The sequence below is a fragment of the Hippocampus guttulatus genome, chromosome 13, assembly GCF_054856545.1.
Source record: "Hippocampus guttulatus isolate MCC_2025c chromosome 13, RoL_Hgut_1.0, whole genome shotgun sequence".
Classification (NCBI taxonomy): domain Eukaryota; kingdom Metazoa; phylum Chordata; class Actinopteri; order Syngnathiformes; family Syngnathidae; genus Hippocampus; species Hippocampus guttulatus.
Genome location: NC_141273.1, coordinates 2,916,230 through 2,934,671, shown reverse-complemented (window position 1 = coordinate 2,934,671; position 18,442 = coordinate 2,916,230). Strand labels below are relative to the sequence as shown.

Genomic DNA, 18,442 nt, shown 5'->3' with positions numbered 1-18,442 from the left:
CTTTGAAGAGTGGCCTTCTGTCTTGGATGTTTTTGATAAGCCAGAATGTCTATTTTTGGGTTCTCCCCATGCCCGGAGAGCTCCTCCTGCACTGGGTTGTTATCGATCGGGCCTCTTTGTTCTGACAGAGGTGGGGCGCCGGTGCTTTAGTGCTTGGGTTGAAAGGCCACACCATGCTTACTGATCGGAGATGTAGGGTTGTGTCGTATGGGAATAGGCTTGTTTGGAGGCGTGCAAGAGTGGGTGGCGTATGCACGCAGTCTGGTATTGATCAAGAGAAAATGAGACATGGAGAGTTTATGCCATAAAATGAAGTTTTGGGAGTTGCTAAAAAGTTGTTGGAATATACTGTATATCGCTTTGGTGTGAACAGCGTAGGGAGATACAGTCGCTGACTTTGTTGAGTTAGCAAGTCGTGAATGATCATCCGTCTGTCGTCCTCCGTGAACCAGGTACTAAGTCCCCTGTTAAATAGCAAACAGATCCAATACAAACATCACACGTGGCAATTTTGCACTTTTCGGAACAGTTTGATCTGTGTTCGACTGATTACCAGTATGACAATGGCAGGGAGGACGGCTCCATTGATGCCATCATGACCCAAATGGTCAGCGTCAATTCCTTTCGCTGCACCTTCCTCCAAAACCTCACAAACATTTCAGGCACCAAACGTCTACAAAGCTTTAGAACTGCATAAGGCTGGTATGCGCGTCTATCCTACTATTAACTTTTTTACTCTGTCAAAATGGGGATTGTGGGGGACTCGGCACACGGGACGGACAGTTAGACATCGTTACTGTACATACCTTGGCGACCATTGCGGTTTTGGCCCCTAGTCTTGCAGCTTGTATGCACTGGTTGGCCCCTTTTCCTCCAAAGCCGATGAAGAAGTTGTGACCATGGATGGTTTCCCCTTCTTTTGGGAGCCTTGCTGATTGGCTGAGGGTAAAAACAAACAAGATACATTTTAAATGTATGTGCATGACTCAACTTTTATACAGTATGTGCTGAGTTTCATTAAACGCTGGATATAATATTTCAGGACCAACTCAATCCATACTTATTTATTTATTAATTTTTGGAGCAACTGGCATAAGCAGGGTTTTTTTTTTTTATTTACACACTGCAGTGTGTGTCTATTACTCTATTAATGTTTTCCAGATGTTCTATAAATAAAAGATATTGTAATTTGAAAAAAAAAAATGCTTTTACATTAAACCACTGCCTTATCCAGAATAGCTGTGAGTTATACGCAAGTAAGTGTGTCCAAATTTGCCAAAACGATGGAAGGAGCCAAAAGTGGAGTGGACGTCAATGGCAGCACCAGTAATAGCTGACTCATCAAGGTTGGTTGAAGTACAGCCTCTCTGCTCCCCCCTTTTTGGCACAGGTGGATGCCCTTCCAAGCTGTCTGTCCTTAACCAATAATAGAGAGACTGGAAGGTGAGTAATATGGGCAAAGAGAAAACGGCGGAATCATACGTGCGTCAAGAAGTCGGGGTTTGGCCTCGGGCCAGTGTTGCCACAGAGCCAAAGGACCTGCGGTTGGTAAAATGTTGTCATTAACTTGTTTTCCCCCCTCTGTTGTTGGCACTTTCTTTTCGACATACAGTAAGTATGTGCGGGAACGTTTGTTTGACGCAGGTGTGCTATATTAAATCAAGTTTCCTCAATCCCTGCATTTCCAGTAAACCGAGACAGTCAGAACACGAGAGGATGCTATAAATGCTGCTTTTGCATTGGTGTGTAAAAACACTCCAATGCCAAAAGCGGGAACAGGATGTGAGGTGGGAAAGGCAGCAATGGGGCGAGAGGGAAATGGCACAAAGGGTGAACATTTAATCACACGCACACTACCTAGTCGCCACTGCGAAAGCTCAGACTTCTCTTTGGGGTTTTCTTCACAGCTCTCTCTCTCACAATGCTTCTGTCATCAACTGCTGCTGATACAACTTGGTTAACCTGTTCAATGTTTGTCGCTCAGTATGCCGATAGATTCTTTCTTTTTCAGGACCTTCCAAATTGTTGTACTGGCTATGATCCGATGTTTGCAATAGCTCTGGTGGGGTCACGTGTTCCAATACTGGCTTCAAAACAAACAAATATTGCTCTGTCCAAAGTTGCTGAACTTGGCGACAGTAAATACCATCAAATAAAAGCTACAATTCTGAACGTTGGTTCCATATTCACCCATTGATCGAAAACCCAAATGTCTACAGCGTACAATAAAAACAAAAGAATTGACCTTGCCGTGACTTATGATCGGGCTCGCGATCAGTCCAGGGCATGCCCCACACCTTGACCAAAGTTAACTGGGCATTCTAATATACCCGCGACCCTAGTGAGGGTAAAGCAGTACAGAAAATGGATGGATGGAGAACAGAAAGCCTTTATTACCATTGTATCATCAGTACTAAAGTGTACATGGCTGTCATGCCTGGATCAGACTACAAGAAAAATGTGATCTCTCACGATGGCACGAGATCACATTACCGCCATAAAATCCTCAGTCAGAACACTGGCAACACAACACGACATATATTAGGACATCAACGTATCTCGACTTGTACCATAATTGGACTCATCTTGTCAAATCAAGCTGTTGAGGGAGGTGGGACGGAAAAACCTTCGAGGCCATAACAGTGACCGTAGTGGTGGCAACAACAACAATAATGGAGGAGGAGGCGCCAGCTTTGATTGCGGCAATATCATGTGTTGGAGTAAAAACAACAAAAATATGAAAAATGCCTGTGAGGTCATCCTTGGGTGATGGTTTGTGCTGTCCATTCTTCAAGGAGAGCTTGAGGTAATGCTCATGCTACTTTTGATACCGCCAGCGAGTAGTCAACATAATGTAATGTAGCGAGATACGTAGCTATGTTATAAGGTCATGGTAATCGTCACATCTGACATCAAAAGTACTGGGCTGCCGCTGCCATAAACCGCTCCATTGTTGCTGAATTAACACTATTCTGCAAGGAGCAGCGGGCTCCTCCACAGAGGTGTGAAAGACTCAGTGCCGGTGATAGAAGATGTTTGCTGCCGAAAGTGGCCCAACCAGTTTTTAGGTTCAGGGGGGCAAGTACAAGTGGCTTTGAATTTTTTCCCCTTTAACAATAAAATCACAATTTAAAAACACAATTTTCACGAGGTTTATCTTTGTATGTTTATTGATATTTCTTGTGATGACATTAAAGTGGGGATCAACTACTTTTTCATCGTACGTTGCTTCTAGTGATGGGTCCAGCAACACCAATGCGTCGACGCATGCGTCGAGTTCACAGAGCAATCCACGCGTCGTACGTGTGCGGCTTCGTGACGATCACGTGACCAGCACATGAACTGCGTAGACTCAGTCCAGGCTAGGTCGACTCAATCCAGGCTGCGTCGATGCCGCAAAAGGCCGCCAAACTGTGTTTATAAGGAAGTGCGTCGAGCGACACAATGCCGCCTACCGAAACAAGCCAGACCTCACCCTCTCTAGAATAAAAATATATATTTGGACAAAAAGGAAAACACACGGATCATCAGAAAAACGTGTCCGTCTGACTTCGAGCATCGTGTTGGCTAGGCTAGCTTAGCTGTTGCCGTTGTTCAAAGCTTCTTTGATAAGTGAGTACACACACACACAGTAGTGATGAAGTGCCCCTTTTAGGCCAATAAAAGCAATGCTTCTCTGATTGGCATGTTTGGGTTTTACTCGCTTGTCAATTAGTCCGCAAATACTTGCATGGGACACACCACCAAACAAAATAGCCCCCTTTTTCCTATGAACAATTTTGCACAGCAATTAGATATGATAAAAAAAAAATAATAATCTGATAACACAATATACGCAACAACACTACAACTCTGGTTAGCTTTTACATTTGACACAATTGTGCTCCTGCCCTATTATAAACCGGTCATCCCTTGTAAGAACAGAAAATAGTGGCTCGGCAGCATCACTACAAAGGCTTGGGTGGAGAAACTCGGTGTGGGCCGGTTTTATATAAGTCATTATCTGAACGGCTTGCTCATACCGTTTTTTTTTTTTTTTTTTGGTTCTGCAAATTCACGCGAAACGGATGACCACTAGTACAGCATTTGTCAGTTAATATAAGTAATTGAAACGTCCATTTTTGCATAATGTGCCCCTTTTCAGTCTTTGACAACAAAATGGAGCTATTGAGAATTTATTCATGAGCTCACATTTTATATGTCATACATGTTTGTTGTAAGCGGGCAAGAATACAGCTTTTATATCTATAATGCACTTTCGGGGTAGATGCATAACTGCAATTCATTCCTCTGTGGTCAGAAAATAAATGCGATTGGGCTCAACCACAAACCAAGATCTGCATTTAAAAGTTGCAAAGATCTTTTGTTTAAAGTTAAAAACAGTATACCATGCAATGTATCAAGCAGGCAGATAAATGTGCTGTAACAGGGTTCCGGGCTGCACCTAAATGGTGGCCTTTTGTCCTGAAAATTTGATTCAGATTCAGAAAACTTTATTTATCCCCGTGGGGCAATTGAGACAGGGAACCTAAATGTATCGCCTGCCTATGTGTGATCAATCAATTTGCCAATTTATTTAAACATTCTTGAATATTTTTTGTTGCTGACCGAATGCTACTGCTCACTTCTGCCGAGATACTAAGTGGAAATATGAACATTTACTTCGCAAGTCAATTACATGTTCTACTTGCGCCCCTAACATTTCAGGTTAGGGGCCATGGTGCTGCTAGTAAATAAAAGTTCATGTGTAATGTCAGTGCAAAACTACTAGAATGCACAATACAAATTATGAATCATGCAAGGAGCAAAAGAAAACAACTGTAACACATACTGTATTTTTGTATATGTATTATACTTAATTGAAAAAAAAAGTTCTTGCTTTGGAAATGCTCAAGAATTTGCTTAATTTAGGTTTTTAACAGGTGAAAGGTGTCGCTACACAATGACTTTTGGCAGTAGGGGGCGCTGCACGTCTTTGACAACGGGTGAGAGACTCCTGACCGACTCTGCTCCTCTGTGTACGTACAAGTGAACCGATGGCCACTCAACACAACTTTCTACAAAATAACCTTTTGTATTTGAGAGGAACAGCAGCATACATCGTGTGTGTGTCAGTCATTTGCAATGCCACACGTCCGACTTTTCAAGACAACGGGATTTTTTCCAGTTCAAAGCCAGACATATCACATTGAAAGGCTTCAAATGTATTCCTGCTAGCCTCTCCTATCCGCTGTTTGACCTCCATCTGTAGAGCCCCCCCATGCCCACTTTCGCAATGCACTTCCCGATAGTTTATTAGAGTTTGAAGTCATAACTCCTGTCCTTTGAAAGCGGGATACAATGCAGAATCGTCAGTTAAACTGTTAATGAGAAACATGAAAGACATTGGAATGGATGGAAATGGTGTAGCAGACTTTTTCTTTTTTTTTAATAAATTCGGAGTTCTACCCAAAATACTCCGTTTTAAGATTGCTTTGTTCTTTTTAATCATCCCCCCCAACCCCCAGATTTTATGAAATAGAATTTATAGAAAATGCGTGTTAAAAAAAAAGTTTTTTAGTGGGATGGTCACATTTGAACATGTGAGTATCCTGTCATTCCTTCCAAAGTTTAAGATAAATGAGGGTGACAAACTGTTTTCAAACGATTTGCATGTGACAAACGATTTGTGGGAAAGCGTTCTGTTTGGCTCGAACATTCTCACCACCAAGCGGGCTGATGCAACATCAACACTTTAGGGCGTACGAACATCATTATTAGCGACAATCTTTAGATCTTCCGCATCAGTCAAAAACCAGAACAATTATGTGCTCTCTAAACATTAAGACTGTTTGCAAACATAAATCTCATGACAGCAACGTTGCTATTAACTTTTTCTTTAAAGACATAAAGGGAAGTGTTCAGAAGTAGATCTCTGCTGACAATTATTATTAATCTATAGCCCGAAGGTTGCCAAGCTGAAATATGTTATTGATTAACGTTGCAGGCTTTTAGGACAGACAAGCTATGAAAATCCAGAAGTAGTCACTAAATTTAAACTACTTCCTCTATTTTTGCGGAGACAGTTACAAGCCATGATAGAAAATACACTCCAGGTCATCTTTTCCATAAGCTGACAGACCAAGTCAAAAATAAAATTGCTGATGGGCAATTGTGGTTATTGTTATTAATAAACAATCATTTGAACAGGTTCTAAACACTCGGTGCTTCTGTCACTTGACAGTTGGGACTTTGAATTACACCTGATATAAAACCTGTTAATAAAAAAAGCATATCAAATCAAGTCATGACAATATAACTTGACGACTTGATACGTTTTTTTTGGGACAATCGAATTCTGTAATTGTTTATCATAAAATACAATGATGATATCATTGTATACACATTTAAAAATTGTGAAAAATAAGCAGTTTTGTGTAATGGATGGATGAATCAAAATACACAGTTAAGGACTTGTACTCTTGCTCCCTCATCATAATAGAAACAAGAATAATAAGAAAACCTTTGTCTCACAGTGGAGAAATTCGCAGCCACCTTTGTTGTGAGTACAAGGGTCGAGGACACTCATTCTTTTTACACCTAATATTACTATTATTATATTACTCTTGCATGAAGGACGTTTTGGGATGTTACAATTTTAATTAAGATATATGGCCTACAACACAGTTTTTTTTCTGGCAACAACCCCAGCTCACAAAGCAATAGCCATAAATGCATGGCTTTGGTATGGACGACCACGAAAGCCTGTCCTGAAACCCATCAAAGCAACATTGCAGCTCCTTTGCGAGGACACGGTGTGACCTCTCCACACTAAGCCATGATTTAATTTGCATGCAACCTACGAAAAGGAGAACCACACTCAAAATTGATTTTCAGACGGTTATTGAACGGGATTAACAGTTCAAACACACAAATACAAATTGAAAACACTTCCATGGCGCAGATGGTCTCACTGAACTAACTACGTGTTAAGCGGTTGAGTGGAATGACTGTTGCTTCCGATGTGACTCACTAGGCCACACCTCTTAAAGGTACACACAAATGTAGTACAATGTGTGCATGCGACTTTTGGCTGAATGATACTTGATGAAACCAGTTTATTTCTTCAATTCTTTTATATTTTATTGAAAAGTAGAATTAGGATCTGTATTGTCGCTGCACAGTGTACCACAAAATCTGGGTGGTGTACTACATCAGTGCAACAGGCGAATTCAAAAGAAATAAACACACAGTTACACATATTCAAATAAAGATAAAGAATACAAATATGCACGATTTTGTAGCTGTTAGGCATAATCATAGCATCTGTGACTAACTACTTTTCAGGAAATCAAAAAAGAAGTGATACAATATGTGTACACTATATATAAAATATATAATTCTGTCAGGCTCCCGCAGAGTCAAGACTAGGTAGTTAGTTATATGACATTTCTCAGACACGAGGTGTCCAAGGTTGTGAAGGAATATATTCCTTACTGTGATTTTTTTTTTAGCCCCTCTCTGTTATTGGTTCTGTTCAAACACTTGAAACAAAGAATGTAGAATGCTGTTGAAGGTATTTCCTGCTTACTGTGATTACAATCACCTTTAGTGCCCCTTGACCCCCATCTCGGGAGAGTCCCTGAAGGCCGTCAAGTTCCCCCGGGGAGGGACTCTTATCTCAAGATTTATGCACAGCTATTTTTAGATTGATGAGTAATTTGTAAAAAAAAAAAAATAAAATAATAAAAATAATAAATAACAGATCACATGGAGAACATTAATATCGCTTTGTGAAAAAAAATCCTACATTTAAAATATTTGGACATTCGAGATTCTGTCAACATAGAGCAGCATAATTATGTGAGGCTATTTTGGATATTGCAGTGTTGAATTATGGTTTTGTATTTTATAATTTATAACAGTGCTTTTTTTCTTTTTTTTGGCGGGGGGGGGGGTTGGTGGAACAGATTTTTTGAGCTTCATGCAACAACCTTGTAAAAGTCATAGCGGATACAGTTTGGGAAGAAAGAACATCAACAACAGGAATGGCAGTTGAACCAATATGGTCTTTCCTTCAGCATTATTCTTCATCTGAGTACAAATTTAAGGAAGTATATAATTCTGCACGAAGAGACATTCAACGATAGCCAGTAATCTTTCAGTTAATTCTAGGGCTGGGTTTACTTACCTGACCAAGTCAGTCATGCAAGAACCAACCACTATCACGTCAAAGGCTTCTTCAGTCATGACCTGATAAGACAGACTTGTGTTATTCAGGCCATAACCATTTCATGCAAATCAAATGTTTCATTTCTGAATAATAAGATGTACTTTCGATACCAGATTAAGGATTTTAAAAATCCCTTTCCAACTCTCCTTTTTGTTGTTTTCTTTTTAGTAGGGGGGGGGGGCGGGGATACTTCAGGTAAAATGAGCAAATAAGTGGCTCAATGTCCTCCAAACCTGAAGTGCTAGATGGTTTATTTCTTACATGAGCATGAGCATGGACCAGACAACGAATAAGGTATAAATAGAGCCTTCATCATTGGCTGAGTTGGATTGGATCCAGTCACATATTGGTGGTGTATGAGCATGTGTGTGTGTGTGTGCGGGGCAGGAGGTGGGGAGGGGGCTCTGCGGCTTCCATAGTAGACGACGTGAACACACAACAGCCGAGCACAGTCTTTAATTAATTCAATCCTCAGTTTGTATCAGAGCTAATGCTATTCGTGTTAATCTCTTCAAATCTCTTCCTCGGCAGTGGAGGACTTGGAAAGCCTGGCCGCTGGCTGTGGGATGCTTTACTTCCCTCTCTCTTTTCCACATTTCACAACATATTGTCTTTCGTCTGCATGCAGGCAAAGTAAATGTTATAAGCAGCCAGTAGAAAATCCTCAGATATTCACGGTCCAAACATTTAAAAAAGGTATTATTTGCTAAGTATATACTGATCTGTCAAAGCTGACCAGCTTCATCTAAAATGCATAGGGGTTCACTCTTCCGCAGGCTAAAACGGCATCTCTGCCAAATGAATAAATCCAAACAAACAAAACAACCATTTAAAGAAATAGTCTTTGAATCCCCTACGATTTTGTAGATTACTCTCGGTACAAACTAGGTTGAAAATGTTTACATTCATCAAGAATGGAAAAACAAAACAAGACAGTCCTTGTAAAAAAAAATTTGCCCACATCTTATTCAGCATTACAAGAATACGACACTTTTGTTTGCTCTGTAAACTGTTGGATAAATTTAGACCAACGGCTAACATTTTCAAAACTTCCTTTTGACTCAAATATGGAACACTGGAGCCATAAACTACTCACAGCTTTGACCCGTGTCAATTTTGAATCTCATGTGTAGACTTGGTTTTGTCTGAAATATACATGCATAGAAAGGGGTGTGCATTGATTTTTTCCTTCAGGCAATACCAAAAGAAATATTATAACCAGTATGACATTATGGACACAATGGTATTATAAACATAAGCGATGGCTGTTTGAAAGTGCTCTATAAATACTGTTGACTTGACTTGACATAAGAAAGTCGTTGTCAATTGGATTTGTGACAGAACGTGTACAAAATGTTGAAGGTGCACTGGTCTGACGCAGAAACAGTACAAACGATTTTTCTTCTTTTTGTGTGTGTTTTTAAACATTAACTTGAACTTTCATGTTTGGCAGTGAGTGATACAATACTGCATGGAAGCCATTTTAACGACAAACGAAGACCACGACCGAGTTGTTATTGTTATTATTATTTATAATTAACAATTACTTCATCATTACAACTTTAAATTGAAATGCAACGAGAGCGGCACTGTGATATTGTCTGCAACCTAAAGTTATATCACCGTTCGCTCACTTGTTAAATGAAAACTGTCATCTAATATTGTGATTTCAACGTCGTTCACTTAAATTTACATAGGTGTCAAACTCAGGTCCTGGAGGGCATTCAAATGAACAGATCATCAGCAAGTTATGCGGAAGCCTGACATTGAACCTGTTCATTTGAATCAGGTGTGTTGCAACAGGGAGACTTGGAAAACATGCAGGACAGCAGCCCTCCAGGACCCGAGTTTGACACCTATGACTTAAAAGATTGTTCATTGTAAAGTTTATAGTCAATTTTAAATGTTGTTACCGGAATAAACATCAGATGATTTCCGATTAAGTGGACCGTGCATGCAGTAAATCCTTTATATAATAATGGAAAAGGGTATCATGCCTAATCCAACGTAAATGCTAGTAGTCATGCTACAACTTCAGAAATATTATGGATACGGTATAATTAAAACGATGACAATAATAATGTAATCATTCAGACACTCAACATGTTTACCTTTCCTGTTTTCTAAATGAAGCAGGGCAAAGCACATCGCTCCCTCAGCGCTGCTGGACAGGGACAACGAGGAAACTCATGCCTGACTAGTATGATTCCACATCTAACAAGCACATAATTTAAAGTGATGTACATAAATCCTTAAAATATACAATATCTCTAATTATCAGAATCAAAAACGTATATAATCGTACGCATTTGTATATTTGAATTATATTATTCATTGTTTAAACAGGCATTATAGTAGACCACTAAATTAGGTCCTTCAAAAGGACCTAAACAACATGTACCCGGAAGTAATGGAGTATGAACTAAACGCTCAAGTCGAAATTTTAGTTATTTAATTGTCATCTTTTTCAGGTATTATAATTTGCACAATACGGTATTTAAATTAACAAAAACGAATGTATATTATATACCGATAAATGTAATCGTTGAAATGTTAATGATTTAAAATGCCGAATAACTCTTTCAATTCCTCAATACTGTATACTGAAGGGTGTCAACAAAGTCTGGGTACGTAGGAGATTGGAGTGGTACCCTCGCTCACCAGACCTTTCTTCCCTTGACTTCTGTTTCTGGGGTATGCTAAAAGAGAAAGTGTACTCGATGAATTATACAGTTTCGAACGACACGAGAGAACGTTTGACCAGACAATATGCCGAAATCGACAGCGATGCAGACCTATTCCATCGAGTTCACTTGAATTTTGCAAAGCGAATCAAATTATGCATTGAAAATGATGGAAGTCACGTTGTTAATATATTTTTTTATAAACATTACAATTTAATACAATTGTTTTTTTTTTTTTTTTTTTTTAACCATTTACTCAGACTTTATGGACACCCTTGTAGATGTAGATGAGCGGTTGTATCTTAAACCGTAGCCATATTGTCAAAGTTCATTGATATGTGACCAGATCGGGACAGTGTCTGGAGTCTTATCAAGATCTGACAAATTAAATCCTTGACAGAAATTATTCTGGTGTCTTGAAACATTTCCATGGCACCAATAAATCAATATTGTAGCTCTCAAGAATATTGTCTGTAATTTCACATATATTGAAATCAAATCAGACCAACCCTCCTTTTAAATTTGTTTTGCTCGTTTTCTGATTTGTCAGGCTACATAAAATGAACAACGTGTCCCCAGAAGTTGCACTGCACAGGATTTCACCGGAGTTGCGACCCTTGCTGTGCAGTGTAGTGCGGAATGGCCGTGTGGGACTGGACTCCACAAATTGCCTCCGAGTGACAGACCTCAAAACTGGGTGAGGTTGTTCGTTTTGCACTCAGGTCTGATAATAATGAGAATTCAGGTGACAATGGTTTTTGAGGCACCTATCAATGTGTGTATTATTTTTAAAAATTAAATACATACTGTTGTTACCAAGTTGAACGTCGTTTTTCCTTTTTAAAAGTAGAATTATGCCTTAAACGTTCTTCTGAAACTGAAGTCGATATTAACATCTTGCTTCAAGCCATCACTGCTGCTATGTTGTCACTACATCCATTCTATTGATATTTCCTTTGCAATAATATGCAAAGTGATGGTTAAGTCATTTTATATTTTAACCACGGTATGTTTACTTCAACCAAATTAAATTGTTTCAACAAACCAGTCAATACAAAAGAGTTCAGACTGTAAGTTGTTTGCGCTTGCTCACAGTCCTTTTATGTTTTGGATTATTTTGCCTTTTCAGATGTACATCTTTGACCCCAGGTCCTTGCTGCGATCGCTTCAAACTTCACATCCCCTATGCTGGAGAAACCCTGAAATGTAAGTGAGGAAAACTGACCATACTTCTTCCCTGAGTTTTATTTAATTCAATGTGTCATGCATGACAGTTTGTAGTTACATTTCCGGTCATGTCACCAACATTGTATGGGTCAATCTTTTGGCATTGAACTAATTAGATCTTTAACATTTTCACTACAAGGCACAAACAGTATTGGTGTTTCAATTGTGCGCCACACCTAAAGTACTTTACGTGTGAGAATATTTTCGCACACACATTTATGATTGCAAAAATGCGCAAGAGAAAATCAGCTGGAGAAAACATAAAAGGTGCAGAATGTTGCCCTAAAAACAACCACAAACATATCTAGAAGTCTTCTTAACGTCCCATGATACTGAGTCTTTTGTAACCCTCTTTAGTGTAAATATAAAGGAATGCAAGTTGAAAGCAGATGTTTGTTTTATGGCTGTCATCTTTGTGGAATTTTCCAAGACTCATGGAATGAGCACTTTAAACAGATCTAAAATCGTCCATAACAAATATATTCATGGAATGACAATTGATCATGAAAGTACACAACTTATTCCACTGACCATGCTGCTCTTGGCACAAATGATGTTCTGTTTGCACTTTTTAAGAGGAGTTTTTATGGCAAGTGACACCGTTTGAAACGTCACTGTAATTTTGATGTGTTTCATCCGTACCAGGCACACTGAGGACTTACCGGTACTACAACATTAGAGGCATTTTTTCCCCCAATTTTGGTCATGTCGGAAATTGTACAACCTAGAGGTAAATGCTCCAATGTGCTCAGAAAACGCTGTTTAATTTTCATTGGAGCCGGCATATTTTGTGTTATGGCAATTGTGAATTCACCTAATTGCATGTTTTTTTGTTTTTTTTAAAGCCTATTTTGCTTGTGAAGGCAGCACTTGTAATAGGAATTGATGTGGACAACATTAACATCTGAGCGTTGGCCATAACTGGAGTCCAATCAATTAATCGGCCTGCTGATAAATCGGTCAATATGTAACTTATTATTAACTTTTCTGCTCTGCGGAGACTTTGTTTCCCTGCTTCCTGTGTGTCTGTGCTGTGCTGCACTCTCTACCTTAGTGTCTGGCCCCTCCCCCCTCTGCTCAAACAGCCCAGTGAATCGCAGCGCACTTGCAAAACCACGAACACTCACTCATCTGCAGCAGAGGAAAGGACAAATGCGAGAAAAATTGTGTTTATTTTATTTTTTTTAACTCCACGAAAAGCTGTGATTTTGTAAGATAATGGAATACTGCACTTGAGTGCCACATGTTCTTGTGGAAACAGGCTGTTAGGGCACATCAGGGTTAGCATTCAATTTTTTTCCCCCCACCTAAGTTTCGCAGCACATATTACAGTGTTTTAATGTTGTGTATTGCATATTTGTGAGATAAACAAAGACATATGCAACGTTTAAAGTCCCTTTAAAGTGAAATACACGTCTTCTAAATTTGACACAACACAGAAAAGAGTGTTGTTACAATGCTGCAAAATTTAAATGATTCAAAGAACTAGTTGTCGCAATGTTTTTCTATGTTGTGACGATGAGACGTTCTAAAGCGGCCACACCAGCCCGAAGCCCTGTTCCACCTAATGCTGGGTTTCGCAGACTTTATTTTAAAAAAAAACCAAACAAAAACAAAAAGCACCCTCCTCACTCTTTACCCTCTCTTTGTGACGCGCTCACACTCACAGCAGACATCAGAGTTCTAAATCGGCCACGCTAGCTGAAGCCCCGATCCATAATGTCTGTTAAGTTAAAGCCCCTCTCCATGCTCTTCTTTGCTATGGGATCAATAAGAACTTCTTTTTCTTCTTTTGCTTTTCTCTGCATGAAGAACACACACTCGCATCCCACACTGAGGTCCTATAAAGCGGCTATATCTGAAGAAAAGATGCATTTTCAGGGTGTAGGCGTAGCGTAGCTAGCTAGCTCACTGCACTTGACAGTTGCACCAGATAGCCATGGGTGCAAACAAAGGCCCGAAAGTTCTTTTATATCGAAAGCGGGTCGACCCATGCCCGACTCAAAAGTGTGTCTCGCGTCTCAAAAAAAAATCAGGAAAGCTGAAGTTGTGAAAAATTGACAGTTCAGTACTTTGCGCATGCTTCCAACAATTATCTCCAATAGGCGTTCCACTATGACGTCTTTGATCCACTGGTGAAAAGGAGACTTTGAATCGCTCCTCTTTCATCTATAACTGCTTCAGACAACAAAGTGTATGCAGGAAAGTGGTTAAGATTGCACGATTGTCAGTTTCTTATGTGTTGTGTTGTATTATTTTGTCATTTTTTTGTTAACTTTTCTTTTGATGGCGCCGCGGACACCCGCAGCGGCTCGTCTTGTTTTATGTTGCGAGGGAACAAATTTCATCTGTGCTGTATGTTACACAAACGTACAGCACGTTTGACAATAAAGTTGTGTTCAATTCAATAAGGATTTGTGGGGCCGATACGTTTTTGAAACAATGTTGCTGCTTTCAAAATATGCAATAGCAAAAAAATACATTAGTTGAATTTCATATTTAAATGAAGCACTTGTGAATATATGATTCGCAATTCCTGTATGGCAGGAGGAATTGAAACGGGACACAGCCATTGTACAGCAGTCTTATACTGTATACTTGCGAATTTCCCCATTGTGAGACAAATAAAGGTTTTCTTATCCTATCTTAGTGATGTATCTCTGAAGGCACTGAGAGTATTATGAAGCGAGGTCGTCACATTAAGTACTAGTTGCAAAAATCTATCTTTGTGTGGCCCAAAGGGAATGTGCATTGTGTTGTCGTCATTGGCATACGCGACATTGTGTGAGCCTACCGGACAATTGTTTCAAACGCAAGACATGCTTTGTTCCGCAGAGTTACTGTCATACTTGTATTTAGCCGTTAAGGGAGTTGCACTCTTTGAAATATGTGTTGGGGGGGCAGGGCGGCTCACTCGCCATGCGGACGTTCTGTTCACTTCCTGTAAACGTATTTTTGCAGCGTAATACCAAACTCAGAAGACCCTGATTACTATACGTAAGTTTGGAGTGGAGTTTCTAAGCCAAAACACACACCAAGACAAAAAAAGGAGCACAGAGTTATGCCTGGTGGTTAGCGAGGTGGATGGGTACTGTTTGAGCTGATACCACGAAGATCAATTCCCGAACTTTAAACATCAATACGGTTGTTACTCAGTCATTTGGGACACTGTAGTTGCAGTATCGTACCACAAAGTAAATTGCTCCTGGTATCAATGAGTGAATAGGGAGTTGTGGGCATAGCTTGATGGGTAAGTACACATTGCAGTGGTAGGAATGGGCCAAGTTAATATTTTATGAGGAAGTGAAAATTGGGTTAAATCGCAACAGATGAAATGAAGGCCGTCACAGACGAGATGTATTTGCGGGAAATGTGTCCATACATGAACATAAAATGAAATGTTTTGTGAAACATACGGTACTTCCTGTCATCTTCAGTACTTTTGTGCAGTCCACCCGCGACCCAAGCCAACTGCCCTTTCATGAAAGCGTTTGATGAGCATTCTTTTTCACAGACTTTATGGAAAAATGTAGTGTATTCCTCGTAGTATAGAAGCCAGTGAAAGTACCAAACCACTAAGATTTCATTTGAGGTTTGTTTCCTGACTCCTGATTAAATAGTTGGCCCACCGTGCCATCCTTTTTTGGTTAATTTATTTTTTACCCCAACAGGAGGGTGTAATTCATCTATTTTATGCCACACGGATCACCGTACTTGGTTTTCGGGGCAGAACCGGACAACAATATTAACGTTTTCATCCATTTTGGCATTTGTAACAGAAGTGCTATCTTGCTAACACTCGCTAGCATGCACTCACTTGCAGATGTAAACAATGTGCCATTGACAAGCAATGTTGTGATCATACTGTAACCAATCAGGTGCGTCATTGGCTGCATAGAGGATTTTGAGATTACTGTATGCAATTTTCACCCGGATGTGTTTTGTTTATTTATTTATTTTGCTGTGTATGGATTTTCATACTTGATAGGTTCCCACAGTGCAACTTTGGCAGACAATTCAGAATCAGAATCATCTTTATTGGCCAAGTATGTAGAACACACAAGGAATTTGTCTCCGGTATAACACGCTGCATTAGTATCGTCATAAACAAGGACATGACAAATAAGTATGGAAGGACATTTCGTAATGTAAGTGAACCGTAGTGCAGTGGTACCACCCAGTGACAACTGTGAGACAATGTGCAAAGTATCAAGCAGAGCTAAAGTGATCAGTGGTAGAATACAGTACTATAACAGTTGTACAGTTGGTCCAGAAAATCATTGAACCATTTTAAAGTGACCAGTAGCAGTATTTGTAATACAAGAAGTGTGCAATTGTGCAGATGTCCTTGAGCGCTTTGAAGTGTCTGGTGCGGTGGAGTATACATCAGTGACTGTTTAGGGAGTTAATGGCTAGGGGGAAGAAGCTGTTTAAGTGTCTGCTGGATTTGGTGTGCATGGATCGGTAGCGCCTGCCTGAGGGGAGTAGCTGGAAAAGGTGGTGGGCAGGGTGCGGGGGATCCAGGAGGATATTCCGTGCCCTTGTCTTGATTCTTGTAGTGCGCAAGTCCTCAAGAGTGGGTAGGGCGGTGCCAATGATTTTTTTTCCGCCGTCCTAACTGTCCGTTGAAGCCGGATTTTGTCCTTTATTTGTGGCGGCCCCAAACCAAACCGTGATGGAAGAACACAGGATTGATTCGATGACTGCCGTGTACTGTCGTAGCACCTCCTGTGGCAGGCCATGCTTCCTCAGCAGCCTCAGGAAGTGCATCCTCTGCTGGGCCCTTTTCAGGATGGAGTTGGTGTTGACCTCCCACTTCATGTCCTTGGAGACTGTGATTCCCAGGAACCTGAAGGTCTCGACGGTTGACACAGGGCAGTTGGATAGTGTGAGGGGCAGCTGTGGTGAAGGATGTTTCCTGAAGTCCACGATCATCTCTACAGTCTTGAGCGTGTTCAGCCCGAGGTTGTGTCGACTGCAATTTGTCCACTTGCCAATGTTGACCTCGCAACTCTTTCACTTTATCATTTGTGAGGTTGCAAATGGGCAAATAGCGCACCCTGCTAATATGCTCTCTCACTGTTCTTATTTCATATATCGACCAATCTCGGTTTAGTTTAGCCCCCAGTTTTGGTTCCGGCATCCGCCCGCAAAATCCCATGTGGTTGAAGCTCTAGCCATAATTTTGGGGAATTTTCTCCGATGTACAAAGCAGAGATGACAAGTGTTTGGTTTGGCTGGACTGGGATGTCAAACATGTTATGAAGCTCACGAGGCGACATGCGCAGTAGATTAACTTGGTGTTTGCAAATTAGTCCGTAAAGAGCTTGTGATCAGCTGACATACGATTTGGACTCTTCCAGCAAATCAGTCGTGATAATGTTTGTTGATGTCATCGCATCTTATCCCCATACAAAAGTAGCTTTGCAGCTAGCTGGCTCGCGTGGAGGCTGAACCGCAGCTGCTCCTCAAAATGTCACTAATCATTGCTTCCATAGCGGTGAATAAGCGACACTTATAACAAGTATCATTAACACAAAAGGAACAATCCAGAAGGGTCCTAAGAGGTGATGATAGGGGTTGGCATCTCTAAGTAACAGAACAATTTTAAGAACTATCAATAAATCCCCCGAAATAACTGTTTGTGACATTGGCATCAAGAACAGGAATGAAGGCCATGAACATATGCTCAACTACAAAATGCAAAACCCACTCATTTGCAAGTATTATAAGACTGGGCTAGAGGTTTTTCAGACTGATAACATAAAGACGAATCTTTATCAGAGTGATGGGAAGGCTAACGTTTTTGAAAAATGAAGGATCTGCTCATTATCTCAAACAACAAGCTCATTTGTGAAAAGCAGTTCAGGGAATGTTGTGGCATAAGGCCTGCATAGCTTCTAGGATGGGCTCATGAATGTTATTTGATGCACGAATGGCCCTAAGGATGATTCATGACGCATGGCAGTAGCAAAAGTATTTTGGGAGAATCCAGACACCTTATAAGTTTTCAAAGAAAAGCTTTAACCGCATTTAATGAGAGATCCTTCATTATCCGGAAAAATAATGACCCAAAACACTTCATCAGGGAAATAAGTGGAATGTTTACACTTGCAAGTCGATCTCTTGACTTAAAATCTTTCGTGGGTGGATTTTGTCTGCTACCTAGGAGACAGAAGGAAGTAACACCCAAAACCAACAATAACTGAAAGAGCTGTGGAAAAGAATCACCACAGCTAAATGCTGTTAATGCCGGTTGGCTTAGTGCAGTTGCGCCAAAATAAAATGTCTTTTAGTCAGTTTAAGACGTTTCAAATTT

General features: G+C 40.2%; 2 protein-coding genes across 4 annotated transcripts in view; one reads left to right on the top strand and one right to left on the bottom strand.

The window, feature by feature from the left end:
- Positions 1 to 10,392, bottom strand: part of rbks (ribokinase) — a 36,699-nt gene extending 26,307 nt beyond the window's left edge. Inside the window, exons 1-3 of one of the 2 annotated variants that reach the window (XM_086127000.1) lie at positions 10,324 to 10,392; positions 8,171 to 8,232; positions 807 to 939 (exon numbers count right to left, since the gene is read on the bottom strand). In XM_086127000.1, coding sequence (XP_085983126.1) covers positions 807 to 939; positions 8,171 to 8,229 — 192 coding nt within the window. In that variant the 5' untranslated portion in view covers positions 8,230 to 8,232; positions 10,324 to 10,392. Of the gene's footprint in view, positions 1 to 806; positions 940 to 8,170; positions 8,233 to 9,308; positions 9,328 to 10,323 lie in introns of those variants that run through there. The other variant, XM_086127001.1, reaches the window with a different exon arrangement.
- A 199-nt stretch (positions 10,393 to 10,591) lies between these two features.
- The window catches only part of babam2 (BRISC and BRCA1 A complex member 2), an 84,389-nt gene continuing 76,538 nt past the window's right edge, over positions 10,592 to 18,442 (top strand). Inside the window, exons 1-3 of one of the 2 annotated variants that reach the window (XM_086127690.1) lie at positions 10,592 to 10,683; positions 11,447 to 11,593; positions 12,026 to 12,102. In XM_086127690.1, coding sequence (XP_085983816.1) covers positions 11,457 to 11,593; positions 12,026 to 12,102 — 214 coding nt within the window. In that variant the 5' untranslated portion in view covers positions 10,592 to 10,683; positions 11,447 to 11,456. Of the gene's footprint in view, positions 10,684 to 10,828; positions 10,907 to 11,446; positions 11,594 to 12,025; positions 12,103 to 18,442 lie in introns of those variants that run through there. The other variant, XM_086127691.1, reaches the window with a different exon arrangement.